The 13,796-nt window shown below is 39.8% G+C and overlaps 2 protein-coding genes and 1 non-coding gene across 4 annotated transcripts; all 3 read right to left on the bottom strand.

The window, feature by feature from the left end:
- Positions 1-22: 22 nt before the first annotated feature.
- On the bottom strand, positions 23-94 carry trnaa-cgc (transfer RNA alanine (anticodon CGC)). Its single transcript has one exon. It is a non-coding gene; the product is annotated as a tRNA-Ala (tRNA).
- A 114-nt stretch (positions 95-208) lies between these two features.
- Positions 209-3,550, bottom strand: LOC139606947 (neurofilament medium polypeptide). The gene is made up of 3 exons (XM_071459412.1): positions 3,367-3,550; positions 2,570-2,725; positions 209-1,960 (listed from the first exon to the last, which is right to left on the bottom strand). The coding sequence occupies exon 3, from the start codon at positions 1,956-1,958 to the stop codon at positions 1,305-1,307; it is 654 nt and encodes a 217-aa protein (XP_071315513.1). The 5' UTR covers positions 1,959-1,960; positions 2,570-2,725; positions 3,367-3,550; the 3' UTR covers positions 209-1,304.
- A 1,935-nt stretch (positions 3,551-5,485) lies between these two features.
- Positions 5,486-13,549, bottom strand: coro1b (coronin, actin binding protein, 1B). 2 transcript variants are annotated; one of them, XM_071459474.1, is made up of 12 exons: positions 13,406-13,549; positions 13,141-13,289; positions 11,829-12,041; positions 11,470-11,592; positions 10,709-10,838; positions 8,936-9,117; positions 8,681-8,800; positions 8,396-8,500; positions 8,154-8,299; positions 7,584-7,641; positions 7,098-7,436; positions 5,486-7,002 (listed from the first exon to the last, which is right to left on the bottom strand). In XM_071459474.1, exons 3-12 carry the CDS (start codon positions 12,030-12,032, stop codon positions 6,880-6,882), a joined length of 1,530 nt encoding a protein of 509 aa, XP_071315575.1. In that variant the 5' UTR covers positions 12,033-12,041; positions 13,141-13,289; positions 13,406-13,549; the 3' UTR covers positions 5,486-6,879. The 2 variants fall into 2 exon arrangements, with proteins under 2 accessions (XP_071315575.1, XP_071315576.1); XM_071459475.1 differs by having other exon boundaries at positions 13,388-13,527.
- Between the last annotated feature and the right edge of the window lie 247 nt (positions 13,550-13,796).

Here is a 13,796-nt window from a genome sequence, read left to right as displayed (position 1 = left end):
GCCGTGATCAACAAAAACACGCTGGAGATGCCGGGGATTGAACCCGGGACCTCATACATGCGAAGCATGCGCTCTACCACTGAGCTACATCCCCATTGGTCCTTTCTCTTCTTGCAATCTCATTTAATACTCTCTTAATATATCGCGTTACATTATGTATTCATCGAGGATTGTTACTGGTGAGATGTTATCAACAAAAAAGGCGATATTAATGTGAAAAAAAAAACTTTTTATTTGTTTTGGACTATACAATGTCTCAAAAAGAAACGTATGATCTCAGTGCATTTTGCCAACAAAACCATGAAATGTTTTTCAGTACATTCACTCATTAACAGTGGTGGAAACCAGGCTGACTAAGTAGGCTACATTTACTCGTACTTCACTTTATGCAGGGGCCTACTCTATTGTCCAACTCCACTACATTTATTTGAAAACTATAATCACTAATTATCATGCATCATTGTATTGAAGCATAAAATTAGCTTCCTCCACCAGCTACTCCACATTAAAATACCTCTCATGTTAATCCATTAGTGAAAATATTCCAGTTCTATAATAAAAGAGCACTTTCAAAGGTTACTCTGACCAATGTGTACTTCAACTACATTTTGCAAATAACATTTCTACTTTTACTGAACTAAAACTTTGAAGCCAAAACCTGTACTTATATTGTTGCAGACCTGTATAGCAGTTTTTACTTTAGTAAAAGATATGAGTAGCCACCTTCTTTCACCACTGTACATTAAATAGGGAATTACACGTTGAGTGACTAATCAATTAATTTACTAATTATTTCAGCTATAAATTTGACTTTAAGTTTAAGACGAACACATTAAAGTCTGTTTTCATTTTCCTGTTTTTTTGTATGTAAATTACAAAAAAAAACCAATTTAAAGCAACAACAAAAAAAAAAAAACATAAGCTACACTCAATACAGCATGACATATTGACACAATAATACAAAGTCTGATTTCTTAACTGACTCCGTCAGTTTTACATTATAAAACGTAAACTCTTACATAAACATTCAAAATCCAGTGTGTCCCTGCATATTTGTGACAGCTTCATTCATCAGACAGCTCTTTAATCATGATACCGCATAAAGGAAGTGGGATCAAAACCGGGGTCATAGCTACCAAATTGAAAACATACACATGATGGGTGTTTTATAGGCTGGTTGCAGAATCTTTTTTGAAATTTGGCTATTTTTTGAAAAATAGTTATGTAATAATGAATTTTGATCCCTGACAGAGGGGACAATATCCTAAACGTTCTTTATATTTCATATGTTTTCATTCTGCTGCTCACAGTGCAGTCACATCCCTGTCCGTACCCCCACCTCCCTCTCCAGACCAGATGGCACTTCCAGTGAACTGCTTTAGGTCTATCAACAATCCAGCCCCTCCACTTGCTTCCCCTTTACCCTCCGCTTCTTCCACTTTCTCCTCCTTTTCCTCCTTTTTCTTGTCCGTCTCTTCCTTTGCCTCTGACTGGTCCCTTAACATGGTTTGCTCCCCTGCCTCTGAATCCTCCAAGCTTGACTTCTCATCTGAGATGTCATCTCCTTTTCCCTTTGTGTTACCACACAGCTGGGCATCCTCCTCCTCCTCCTCATCCTCCTCCTCCTCCTCATCCCCCTCTCTGTCACTTCCCTGGCTACCACCCTCCTCCACCTGTTCCTCCTCATCTCGGACTTCCTGCATTTCCTCTCCATCCTCATCTGTATCACTGTGAGGCCACAGCCGGACTCCAAGATGTGTCTCCAGAGCTAATACTGCATCCCTCACCTGGTCCCTGACCCCTCCTTCCTTGTACACCATGCGCTGGATGGTGTATTCTCCATCAGTCTCCCAGTTCAACCTCTTGTACAAGAAGAACAGCAATACAATCAGTACTAATAGGAAGATAGTAAGGGTGATGACAGTGGTATCTGATGAACTTTGGGTAGTGTCACCCATGCCTGGAGTGAAGGGAGAGAAAAGGTTCACTGAGTTAGCATTGCACACATTGAACAGTGTCATTTATTAATTTCAATGAATGTTTTTATTTTTGTGGGACTGTCTTGTAAAGGAATAATTTAATATATTGGGAACTTGGCTGATTTACTTTCTTGCTGAGAGTTAGTTGAGAAAAATCAATGGTATTTTCACATCTGCACAGTAAATACGTAGCAGGAGCCAGCAGTCAGTCAGTTTAGGCAAGCATAAAACATGCAAACTTCAGGGAACAAACTGCTGTTTTGTTACCTCCAGTCATGTGGCATCTAATTCAATGGAAAAAGGCAAATAAGGATATTTCCCAAAATGCTGAACAATTCTTCTAATCTTCTTTTTATGGTTTGTTTTAGCTTGTACTTGGGTGCGACATGGGTGTGGTTTGCCACAATCTTTCTAGCTGTATATGCAAACAAGCAAATCTAAATTTCAAATATTCTTCTGTGTCTAAAAGCAGGTTGACGCAGATGCTTAACACAATTTCTTCTCTCCACAAGAACTAGAAATCCTCTCAGGTTTTTCAAGATGTAATTCCCATAATACTGAGTCAGATTAGATTCAGAAATGTACTGTACCTCTTTAGAAAATTCTCTATCGAGTAGAAAAATCCCACTGGCTTGGTGTCACAGTTACAGGCGGATTTTTGGCAATTTATCAAACTCCTTGTCCTTTCACAGGAGCTGTGAAGTTTCAATCAGAGATAAATCCATTGGTAAACTCACAGCCAGAATCTAGAAAAAAAAAACAGCAAATAAGCAAAGTAAATGACGATGCATGGTGCTTCCAGCTAAACCTTTAGATTACTTAACATCACATTAAATGCTGATTAAATGCCTCTATAGTAGAGTATCATCTAGAAAAATGTAGAATATGTAGGCTACATACACTGGAGATACAACAGGAAGCCTGTATTGCCTTTATCTTGTTTGAGTAAGAAATTGTCTGTGCTAGGAAGACAGGAAGTTAGCAGACCGCTCACAGCAGTGCTGGTTTCCTGTCAAAATGATAATTACACTGCATCTGTCAGCTTGATGTGGGAGGAAACTTTTAAACATTAACTTTAAAAATACTAATAAGAAATTAAATTAGTGCATTAAAGAAGCAATTAAAGCTGAGATCTATAAGGGTAGTAATAAATTAATGCCTACAATAGTGTAATTATAAAACAAATTCACATGTATGGTACGTTAAATATAGTTCAAGTTTTTAAAATATGAAAAATAAAGATCATAGGTATGTAGAGAATTGTAGAGATGGGCAGACAAAACATGAGGTGTTTAGATTAGAAAAAACAAAAATGTGTGCCGCAAAAATTTGTTCAGAAGCTAATAAAAATATTTAAAAGCAATGAAATAGATAGTGAAAAACTCACCAAAGTCGTGAGCAGGAGATAACGTTTACGGAGCCAGACAGTGCCAGAACACGAAGACTAGTAACTGGTGACATTTACAGTACTTTTGAACAGTGTGTGATAGCATGTGTGTGTGTGAGGAGGAAAGCGAAAGAGGGGCTGGTGCATGGCATGTGGTGATGAAAAGCTATAGCTGAAACCCTCAGTGGAGGGTGGAGGCTGGAGGGGGTGAGAACACAGATTAAAGACAAAAATCAAGAGGGGGGTGGTGGAAAGCACAGTGCAGAAAATGTGCGGTTATTTACGGAAAGAGGAACATATACACATTTGAATTTTTTCACTGCAAAGTTGATTTATCACACGGAATCTGCAGCACATGTGCAGGTTACATTACGCAACATATTTTACGAACATAGGCCTGCATACTCTTTACTGAATAGAATGAACATACTGAAAATGTAGATGATACTGTATCTTTCAACCTTGTACTGTCATCTCTGTAAACAGATTGCCCAATTCTTAAAGGGCAGCAGAAGTGAAGATGACAGTGCCAGGGTTTGTAAAAAAAAAAAAAAAAAAAAAAAAAAAACTACCATCAAAATTTTTCATTTGGTTTTTACTGCTGAGTTTGTGTACTTTTAATATAAACACTGAACAAAGGCGTAGGTCCAGATAATTCTTCAAATTAAGCAAAGAATATTGAGGTTATCATTACACACCACACTTGCAAGATTTGAACCTATCAAAAGAATGCACCAAGTTCAAAACCTGCACAAAGCTTTCTGAATGTGAAACAAGTCAGCCACATCCTGTTTTTGCTTCAATGGCCAGGCAGCCACAGCCCCTACACCCAGAAAATACAACAATCTACTGTAATTTTACACTATCTCTCAGTGAAGGACGTAGATTACACATACATTGTCTGGTGAACAATTTGAATTTATAAATGGAGAGTAACTGTAGAAATTGTTCTCAAATATCATTACGCGTTTCTTGGTGCCTCTGCCAGTTTTAACAGGAAATTTGCTCTGATATGGTCCAGTATGCTGGAGTGAATAGCAACTGGATCAGCTATGTTTGGGTCACTTTACAGTTTTCTTGGTTTGAGTTCTGTGGTCCATCTGAAGCAATTCCAGTGTGGATTATACAATAATTTGAGGGTTTTCCAGTTTTGAAGGCCTTTTCCTTTTCTTCTCTTTGCTTATATTTAGAACCTTTTAGTTTTCCATATAGTCTCATGGTCTTTACTGCTTTAGGATGACACTAAAAGGATCACACTTCTATGCCCACAACTAAAAAACAGATAAAACAACAGTGCCAAAATTATTCATGATTCCACCATGGGCCACTTTTATGCACAATGATGGCTCATGTGCCTAAGCCTAGTGTTTTGCGCAATAAGATGAGTTTACATTTAATTTTCCCAGACCACAGATTATTCTTCAGCGTCAGTCTATTAGTTTGTCTCAAGACTTTTTGCGAGCTCCCACCTGCTGTATTGTGCTATTTCTAATCTGAAACTGTTCCCCTGCAGCCAGTCTCCCAGGCGTGGCAGATTTGAGATGTGCAACACTGCATAATGGCAAATAAACTCTGCAGTTCTGTCATAAAATGGCCTCCTTTTGTCATTCTTAGTTGGCTGCTCAGTTTGGTCACAAGACTCATTCATAGTAAAAAATTTAATCTAACCAATAATAAAGACTGCTGTGCTGAAATCCCTGGACTTCAGGAATGGTTTCATGACTTTCTATTCTCTCTGAGCTCTATAGACATTTCCACTTTTTCACAATTTCTGATGTGGCATCGACTGTCATCTGGGACCTCTTTTTCACTTTCCCAGTTTAACTGGTTACTTGTGAAACCCCCATTACATGTGAAGCATTTTAACAATATTCATAGAGAATAACAAATTCTGTGACATCTCAAGGGTGTTGCATGCTTTAGGAAGGCAGTGTGTATTTGTGTGTGCATACTGTATGTCTTTTAAAGCAGCAACTGCTTGTTGGCACACAGTCAACACACTCAATATACATAATACACTATTCAAGCGTAACTTGAACCAAAAAGCACCACAAATATCAAAAACATACTCTATGATAATGAGCAGAACATTTCTCTGTGAAAATAAAAACCCATTCAATTAATACAAAGGAGGAATTAATGTTTATTGAGCTTTCACAATGTAGTCTCATTTAAAATGCTACTGGTTTTACATTTAGTGTTTAGAGTCAGTGCATAAAGAAATATAAATTACACTTAAAGTAATAAAGGGATTAGCTTGATGTGGAATGTACCATTGTTGCACTATAATTGACTGATGGACAGGTGACAGATAAGTGCCTCTAAATGTAGTGGCAAAAAACACAAAACTAAAAAAAAAAAAAGAGCATTCCATTTTTAACACCAATACAAATGCAATTGCTAACTGCAGAAAATGCTCCACATTTCATTATAATTTCCTCTTTCTTGTGGCTGCTTATAAGATTATATTTGTATGCGCTGTATACAGCTTAGTCCCATGTGATTTAGGGGAGGTGATGACTAAAAAGTGTGAAGTTTACTGCACTTCAAAATACTCAGCAGAGATCCTGGTTCTTTAGGGGGCATGAAATACTGCAGCCACATGTAAGAAGATAAAGAGGCAAGTATTTCTGCATCTTTATATCTTAATGATAATGTGGACAAATATCTCACCTCATGATGTTACAGAAAACCTGACAACAGGAGGTACAAAATCACAAGTGTTACCTTTCCATTGACTGCAAAGACTACACAGAATTACGATACACATAAATATTTAGCTACACTCTCATCAGCTATCATTCACACAATTCTCTCTGTCAAGCTCATGATTTGTGTACCAGAAGATTTTCCTACCATTAACCTTACACACAGTGTCCTATAATGAAGTAATAAAAGAAAGCAAAAGTCACACGATGAGTTAGAAACTGGGGGTCTGATATGATGACATTGTTTAGCAGCTTTAACTACCTGATTAAATAGCCCTAATGCTTACATTTATGAGTGCGTCAGAGGAAAAAAAAAATCATCATTAGAGGTACTTAATTGCTTTGCTATAGAATGCCAACCTTGAATAGCTTTAATATAATGCTGGTTGACCCTACTTTGTGCATTAATTTGAGGCGATGGTGCCACTGTAACTCCTTCAAAGCCCTTCAAAATTAACACATGGATTTTGCAAAGCTCAAAGCTGCACTATATGCACCATCAAATAGCTGCTATAATACTCCTTCATAAGTAAAACCAAACATTACTTTACTATTAAATTTCACTGTATGCAGATGACACCCCGTTTTTAACCACAATCTGGGAAACAATCACAGCAACAAGTTGTTGTCTTGTTTTCATCACAATAGTTGATCTTGGTTGTAAGCCACTGTGATTCACAGTTAGTTGCTACCCTACACTACATTCTCCCTCCCACACAGCTTAAGATACTTGTTGATTCTAGTAAGGCTATGGTCTATGAATTCAGTAAGACTGCCCTCCGAATGTAGTGAATCTCGTGCTTCCTCATACGTCTCCATCTTCAATCCGAGCCAGCTGCCTCTCCAGCAACTCAATTCTCTGGTTCTGAGCAAGCACGACGGCACGTAAAGCCTTCATTTCTGCTAACAACTCGTTCAATACGTCATCCTGCGAGGAGAAAGTAGAGAAGGAACAACTCAAAAAACAACTTTTAGCATGAAAAACGTGATCAATGATCAATATGTCTCATTTTCCTGACTCACCTCTCTCTTTGGCCTCTCAGTATTTCCATCCGTCTCTCTTGTGGCTACTCGTGGCTGTGGCCCCTCTTCTTCTGTTTCCTTGGTGGCAGAGGTAGGTGCAGATGTTGGAGCTGATACACTGCCTGCTGAAGGCGGGGCAGCCCCTGTTCCAGAGTCCTGTGAGACAAGCTTGGGCTTGCTCCTGAGGGTGTCTCTGTGCTTGGATGGAGGAGCTGTGTACCCACCGCTCAGGGAGACCAGTATTGGTGGTGCATCCTGTCCAGCGATCCATTCGTCAGCCAGGAGAGCCGGCTCTAAGCTGGCTGTGTCCGGGTAAAGGTCTCCCTGGAACAGATCTGACTGGAGAGACAGGTTAGAGATGGGGTGATTAAGTATATATTTTTTACTGTTAAATTATGTATAGATTTCCTGTATATGCAGAGCGCTTACAATTTTATTCTTTAATGGTAAATCATACAAATTAGTTACTCTTTAAGTTGTTCTTACCTTCCGTGGTACAGTCATTGAGATGGGTTCCACTTTCCTTTCATGCAGTTTGTAGAACCTACAAAAGAGCAGGAAATTAGAAACCCTGTTAAAGGTTAAGTCTGGAGTAGTTTTATATATTTCTTCCTCATGAATTTCAGAAGGAAAACAAAACCAACAATGCATTAGTCTGTCTCTAAAGACTTTCCGACTTGCCTATGATGTCTGTGGCACCAAGCCAAGTCCATTAATTCCAACAGTAGATGTAAGACATGTTTTGTCCGCTAGTAAATATATTTGCGGCAGCAGAAAGATGTATGGTGGACTGATTAAAGTAAACTACAGTGTCCTTGTTCATGGTAATGAAGGAATATGTCATCCAGTACAACAGTGTTGCTCAATAATGTGTTTTGAATTTTTTATGGACAACAATTAAGTCTCTGGCACAGAGTAAAAAGATACTGGGATTTGGCAACACATACAATACTTGTTTGCAAGATGAATTCATTGTTGGTTTTAGTCTTTTCATTGAAATTGAAAAAAATATATAATATTTCACCACCCACACCTGACCAAACATGCTGTACTCACCTGGCAATTTCACACTTGTTGACATCCACAGCCCTTTTACTAAGAAAGCCTGCTCCTCTCTGTGGCTCCTTGCTACTGTATAAGCTGAGGAAGTGAACATAAGGGGATTCATCTGTCACTTCAAAATACCGGATGGTGCAGTCTCCCTGGAAAGCAAACAAAACCAGAACATGAATGGCATATCAAGCTAATTATTACCAGCTACATCAATTTGTGTTTGTCATACAATCCTGAACTCATACCTTTCCACACAGGTAGACCATGTTTGTGTCGGGATCATAAAAGGGGAGAAGAACTCCATTACTTGTATCCATTTCTTGTACAGCCATTGGCTCTGAGAGATCTTTCTGTAATTTAAAACAAAAGTATTAGAATTGCTTACAAAAGTCCATCCAGGAGCCAACCCAACCTTTACTTTCAGACTTGCTAAATAAAGGGCATACTATTTCCTGTGCTTGGACTGAACATTGGCCTTCAATGTAAATTCTGCGCGGCAGAATTTTCCTAGGGTGACAAGAGAGACTTACCGTATCCCACAATGCCAGCTGTCTCTCACTCATACGGCTGAAGCCTGTGGTCAGGATCTTCCCATCTGCAAGGAACACAGCTCTCATAGGTCTGGTACCATCATGGACCTTCTCTCTCACCTGGGAGAACAATTAAAGGCAAAGGATAATGGAGCATCATAGGATCACTTCAGTGCAAGGATATGTTCATGCATGATGTACAATCCTATAACCTCTTTTGTAGGCATCTGCATGCATTGCAAAAATTCAAATAACCTTGAGGACGGTGCCTCTTCGTGGGTCAATGACACGCAGGGCCTTGTCTTTGCAGACAGTACAGACAGCGCTGCCGTCCTTGTTCCAGCTCACGCTGTAGATCAGGTCTGGATGGGCATCACTCAGCTGGTACACGAGCTCCCCCGTCCCCACGTTCCACACACAGATGACATTATCACAGCCTGAATAGAGAGGCATAAAGGCATTCTTTAAGGATGTGGGGTAAGATACAAGACATTTAGTGCCTAAGTAGGAAGAGATATAGATTTATTTTACTGTAAGGACAAGTCATTAGGGTTTTAAGTTAAGTTGGGTATTTGCTCTTAGATCTGTTGCTCTCTCTCTGTATGTGAATGAATGGGGTTGACGTATGACAGATGTGTATCCATATGCAAATATGGGGCAACATGGCGACTGGTTCACCAGCTAATGGCATCTGCAGACTCCTCTTGCTAGTTATCATTCTGTGATTTGGATATTCAGTCTGCCACGCTGATGCTGTTACCTTTAGGGATTTGTAGGTGTGGGCTGCGAGTTGTATTAAAGGTCTGAAAAACACAGTTTCTTTATCAGCTTCTTACTATGAGCAGTGAGGTCCTATAAAAGTTTTTCCCAATGTTTGAAGGGGTCAGTCGTTTGAAGTGGGCAGGGCTCAGTTGGAAAAAGGTGATATCATGTATGTCTTTGCACCAATCAGGATTTAGCAACATTTGAAATAAAAAATGTGGTGACAGTTGGTGGGTTATATTGCCAGACCGCTGTCAATCAAATCTGACTACACCCACACGGCAATGATGATAATTAGCTCATTTTTAAAATGTTTAACTCTTGATAAACAATATCTAAACACATTTGAGATTTGAAAACAAGTTTTTAGGAGCTCTCATATTGTTTACTCCTGTTTGAGTAAAGGTCCTTTAAGACTGCTGTACGGAAAGTCCACCCAGCCTGTTAGCGTGGTTGATTTTTTTCCCATTTTGTTAAGTGTTACTGACTTAGATTCCTGAATTTGTTTTGTTGTGTTGGCCTTGTAAATTCTAAAAACATCATTATGCTTCAACAATATGCTTCTGTGGCTACTTATAACAGAGGTAAGGCACCTACTTCTGAGTTAGTTGGAAAATGATGCACTGTAAATAACATGCGCTCTCATGAGGATGCAGTCACAGAGGACAGCAGCTCACAACGTCAAACAGGTACCTGAAATTGCTTGCTAACGTACTAGGCTATACATTGTCAAATGAAACAAAATCTAGTCCCATTGCAGCAAAGTGTAATTATTTTTCAGGTTAATCACATTCTCCTTTAAACCAGCACTGCATGCTATTAATTGCTGTGGAGGGATATCCAATCCCTTGCTTGTATAATGCAGTAGTAATTGAACTAGCTGCCACTGAACACCAACACAGTAAGATTAGAGTTGTTCTTCAACTCTCACTACTTACAAACGGATACGTTTATATCACTATCACTTTTCTGGAAGTTGGACTTTCATTCGTTATAAAAATCTCAAAAGAATGACGCATGTTCCTTTCACATGGCCTGCTAGTGCATGCCCTTTCAGGTCATTGTTTTTATGTAAATGTATGCAAAACTACATATAAAACACGCAGTTGCACAGTTGAATATATAAGCGATACTTTCTGCAGTGCACAGGTAAAGAAGTAGTTTCAAGTCAAAAGATCTAATTTTTTTTTTTTTGAAATCTTTTTCTGATCTCAGTTGTTGTTTTGCAACCAGTATGAGGTACCTGAATGTGTCAAATTACAGTACCTGCAGTTAGGAGGATGTTGAAGGCAGTTGGGTGCCAAGCCAGGATGCCCACTCTTTTACTATGGCCTTCGAGGGTCACAATGGCTTCAGTCATTGGACTTGTCAGGCCTCCATCTGGGATCTGCCACACCTACAAACAACCGGACACAACAAATATTTGTTGAGGCACAACAGCATGTATTGGTATAGAATATCTTCAATTTTCATGCCATCAAATTAGCTTGCAGAATTTATTCTTGATCACAGAAAAGAAAATGTTGGTATTTTAGACGATTATACCCAGCTAAACAGAGAGTACCTAACTTCCTGTGTCCAGTCTTTTAAACCTCAAGAGCACCTTTGCTACAAAGATGTGCTTGTATTTTATTTCTTAGAGTGTTAAAGCAATGCATTTATAGCTGTTTCCAGTATTTGTGTTACTTATTATCAAGGTTTCTGCTAATGAATAACTTTTCAAGCTAATCTAGGTCACTCTACGTGGACAAAAAATTATATGCAATATGTGAATTAGCATCATTAATCCAAAATTTTCTCACCATTAACCAACAACCAAACTTCATCTGCCATGTTTCTGCATGTGAAAAAAAAAAAAAAAGACTACGAAACAGCATTTGCATCACGAGATGGCTCTTCAATAGCATCGACAGGAGATTTTTTTCTTTTTATCTCTGTGGCCAGTGTTGCCTGTACAAGCGAAACCAACAGAGATAAAGAGCCACAAACCAACAGCACAATGACAAGCCTCGGGGATGTTAAGATACCTTTACTGTGCAGTCCTCTGAGGCACTTGCAATGATGCTGTCATCATGAGGAGACCACTGGATGTCCAGCACCGGGGCCGCATGGCCGCACACTGTCGGACAGGACTGATCGATTCGGCCACTCTGTGGGAGAAACGAGAAGACAACACTGTGAAATCTTGCTGGAGATATGTCAACATTATAGGAGTATAACACTCGTCCACTGTTTGTCTTAGAACTGTAAAAGCGCTGCATAAGTCACAGGTGGAGGGACAAAATGTTTTTAGTAGCAGACGGAAGACAGGAAACAGGACGGGAGCTTTTAAACATATTGATCTACTGTCTGTTTGATGCTGAATGTAATGGAGGGATGGTCAGACCTTGCTGATCGGAACAACGAGGAAGGCTCCTCCTCCCCCTGCTTCAATGATAACAGCGATGAATTTGGGGCTGACCGCACACAGAGGACTGTCCCACGTCACGCGGGACACTCTGACGTCGTCGATGCAGTGCTCGGCTTTCCATGCCTGAGCAAAAACATGGCGGAATTTGCTCTGCCTGACCACACCTCGCCGGAAAGACATACCTGTGGGCTAGGGAAGTTAAAAAAAAAAAAAAAAAAATTGTCACAAGTGAATTAGAAGGTAAATTCATCTAAAACTTTTCATGAAGTAAAGCAGAATCAATTAGTCAATCGGAAAATGAACGAGCAACAACTTAGACAGACGATTAATCTTTTAAATGAATTATCAAGCCAAAGCAACGAACTGTGGCAAGAAATGATGACAGGCATTTTACACTATTCTCTGATGTTTCATTGTCCAAATAATTCATTGATTATTTGATGATGAAAATCATAATAATAGATTCTCAGCAGTATCTGAGACAAAATAGAGCATATGAGCTGCAGATGACTTCACAATACAGCTTTGTTTTGTTTTTTTGTTTGTTGGTTTTTTTTAATTTAAAGCACTACAAATATTATTTTAGAAGTAAAATTGCTAAGAAATGTGTTTTATTTCGTTGTCTTTTGTACTTTTCACTTGTAATGAACACAGTATTTTGTTTAGTAAGACAAGCCCTCAAAAAGTTAAATATATGAACCATGCTATGTCTTTCTGCACCAGTGTCCAATGAAAACCACGGCCACAGGCTTTTATTCTAGCGCTCAGACTGCTAGCCAGCGAGAAAAGAGGGTTGTCACAACAGCAGGCAAATTCTTTCATACTGCGAGTCTGTCCTGAAAAGTACAGTCAGGCTTCAGTGGACAAAAGGGCATGATCCGCCTGAAACCAAAACATGCTGTGGCACTGAGGGGAAGGGGGTTGGGCGGACATAGCTGCTGAGGCAGGGGAGCCCGTAACTCTATATGCAATCTACCTAATGCTTTGCAGTTGTCAAAGCAGAAGCACTTGCATAGGCGTCTAGGTGTGCGTGTTTCTAAATGGAGTGCTGCCATTGCATGGTGGTATTTTTAACGTCCTGCTTTATTGTTGCAACAAAGCCACATCATTTAAATGAGCGTTTTTTTTTTGGTTTTTTTTTTTTTATTGTTGTCTGCACACTGTGCAATGAAATGTGGTTTTGAGTACCAGTTAGGCAGGAGCAACAAAGGATGTGCGCTAATGCGTCCACAATCCCACAATGAGGCAGTGCAATAAAACGGCAGGGTTATAATTTCCGATGTCATACCTGGCTCTTGAGCTCCCTCTCTTAATTGGAAAAACGATCACCAAAGACTCGGGCGTGACAGGAGGAGGCCAATAAAATAATCCGCCGCCAGAAGCAGTAACTTAATCCTCTCCTGTGTCCAGGCAGGCGTTCACGTCGATTGCGCAGACCTACAACAAACCCATTAGAAATAAAGACCCATCCGGATTATTGCATCCCAGTTTTCAGCTACTCTCCTGTCGGTTTGTCAGCAATTACGCATGTGTACCGTAGGAAAAGCCCTGACCTCGCGGAGCATGTCCCGCACCGACGTGTCCACATTAAATGGAGTCCGGCTCACGGCGATGATGGTGCGGGAAGCGGCGCAGACGGTGCTCGCCCCGTCCCCCTTTACAAACAGACTGTTTTGGTGAAAAGGATTGAGCAGAATCCCACACACTTCCGCTCCTGGCAGGATATATCAGAGACACGCAGGAGTCAAGAGGGTTATCGGCCGGTTGCATCTGGAGCCCCGTCTGCTAAACCGGATGCGGACGCGTCTGTAAAATTGTCCGAGAATGAAACATTAGTTATCTTAATGTACAAAGCAACTAATTAAAGCAATTGTTGCGCAAGCGTGAAACAGTTTCTATTTGTATCGACAATTATTGAACAGTTTTACTATATGATGCTTTGTG

The sequence above is a fragment of the Trachinotus anak genome, unplaced genomic scaffold (genome assembly GCF_046630095.1).
Source record: "Trachinotus anak isolate AG129_WGS33_773 ecotype Australia unplaced genomic scaffold, CSIRO_AGI_Tana_v1 ptg000023l, whole genome shotgun sequence".
In the NCBI taxonomy this organism is placed as follows: Eukaryota; Metazoa; Chordata; class Actinopteri; order Carangiformes; family Carangidae; genus Trachinotus; species Trachinotus anak.
The sequence above is the reverse complement of the archived record's forward strand: the minus strand, read 5'-3'. Positions and strand labels throughout refer to the sequence as shown.

Coding starts and splice junctions, on each gene's coding strand:
- LOC139606947 (XM_071459412.1), bottom strand. CDS start 1,958: ATGGGTGACACTACCCAAAGTTCATCAGATACCACTGTCATCACCCTT.
- coro1b (XM_071459474.1), bottom strand. CDS start 12,032: ATGTCTTTCCGGCGAGGTGTGGTCAGGCAGAGCAAATTCCGCCATGTT. Junction 8,501..8,680: donor AGCTGGCATTGTGGGATACG/GTAAGTCTCTCT, acceptor TTTAAATTACAG/AAAGATCTCTCAGAGCCAAT. Junction 8,300..8,395: donor TGGTCTACCTGTGTGGAAAG/GTATGAGTTCAG, acceptor TTTGCTTTCCAG/GGAGACTGCACCATCCGGTA.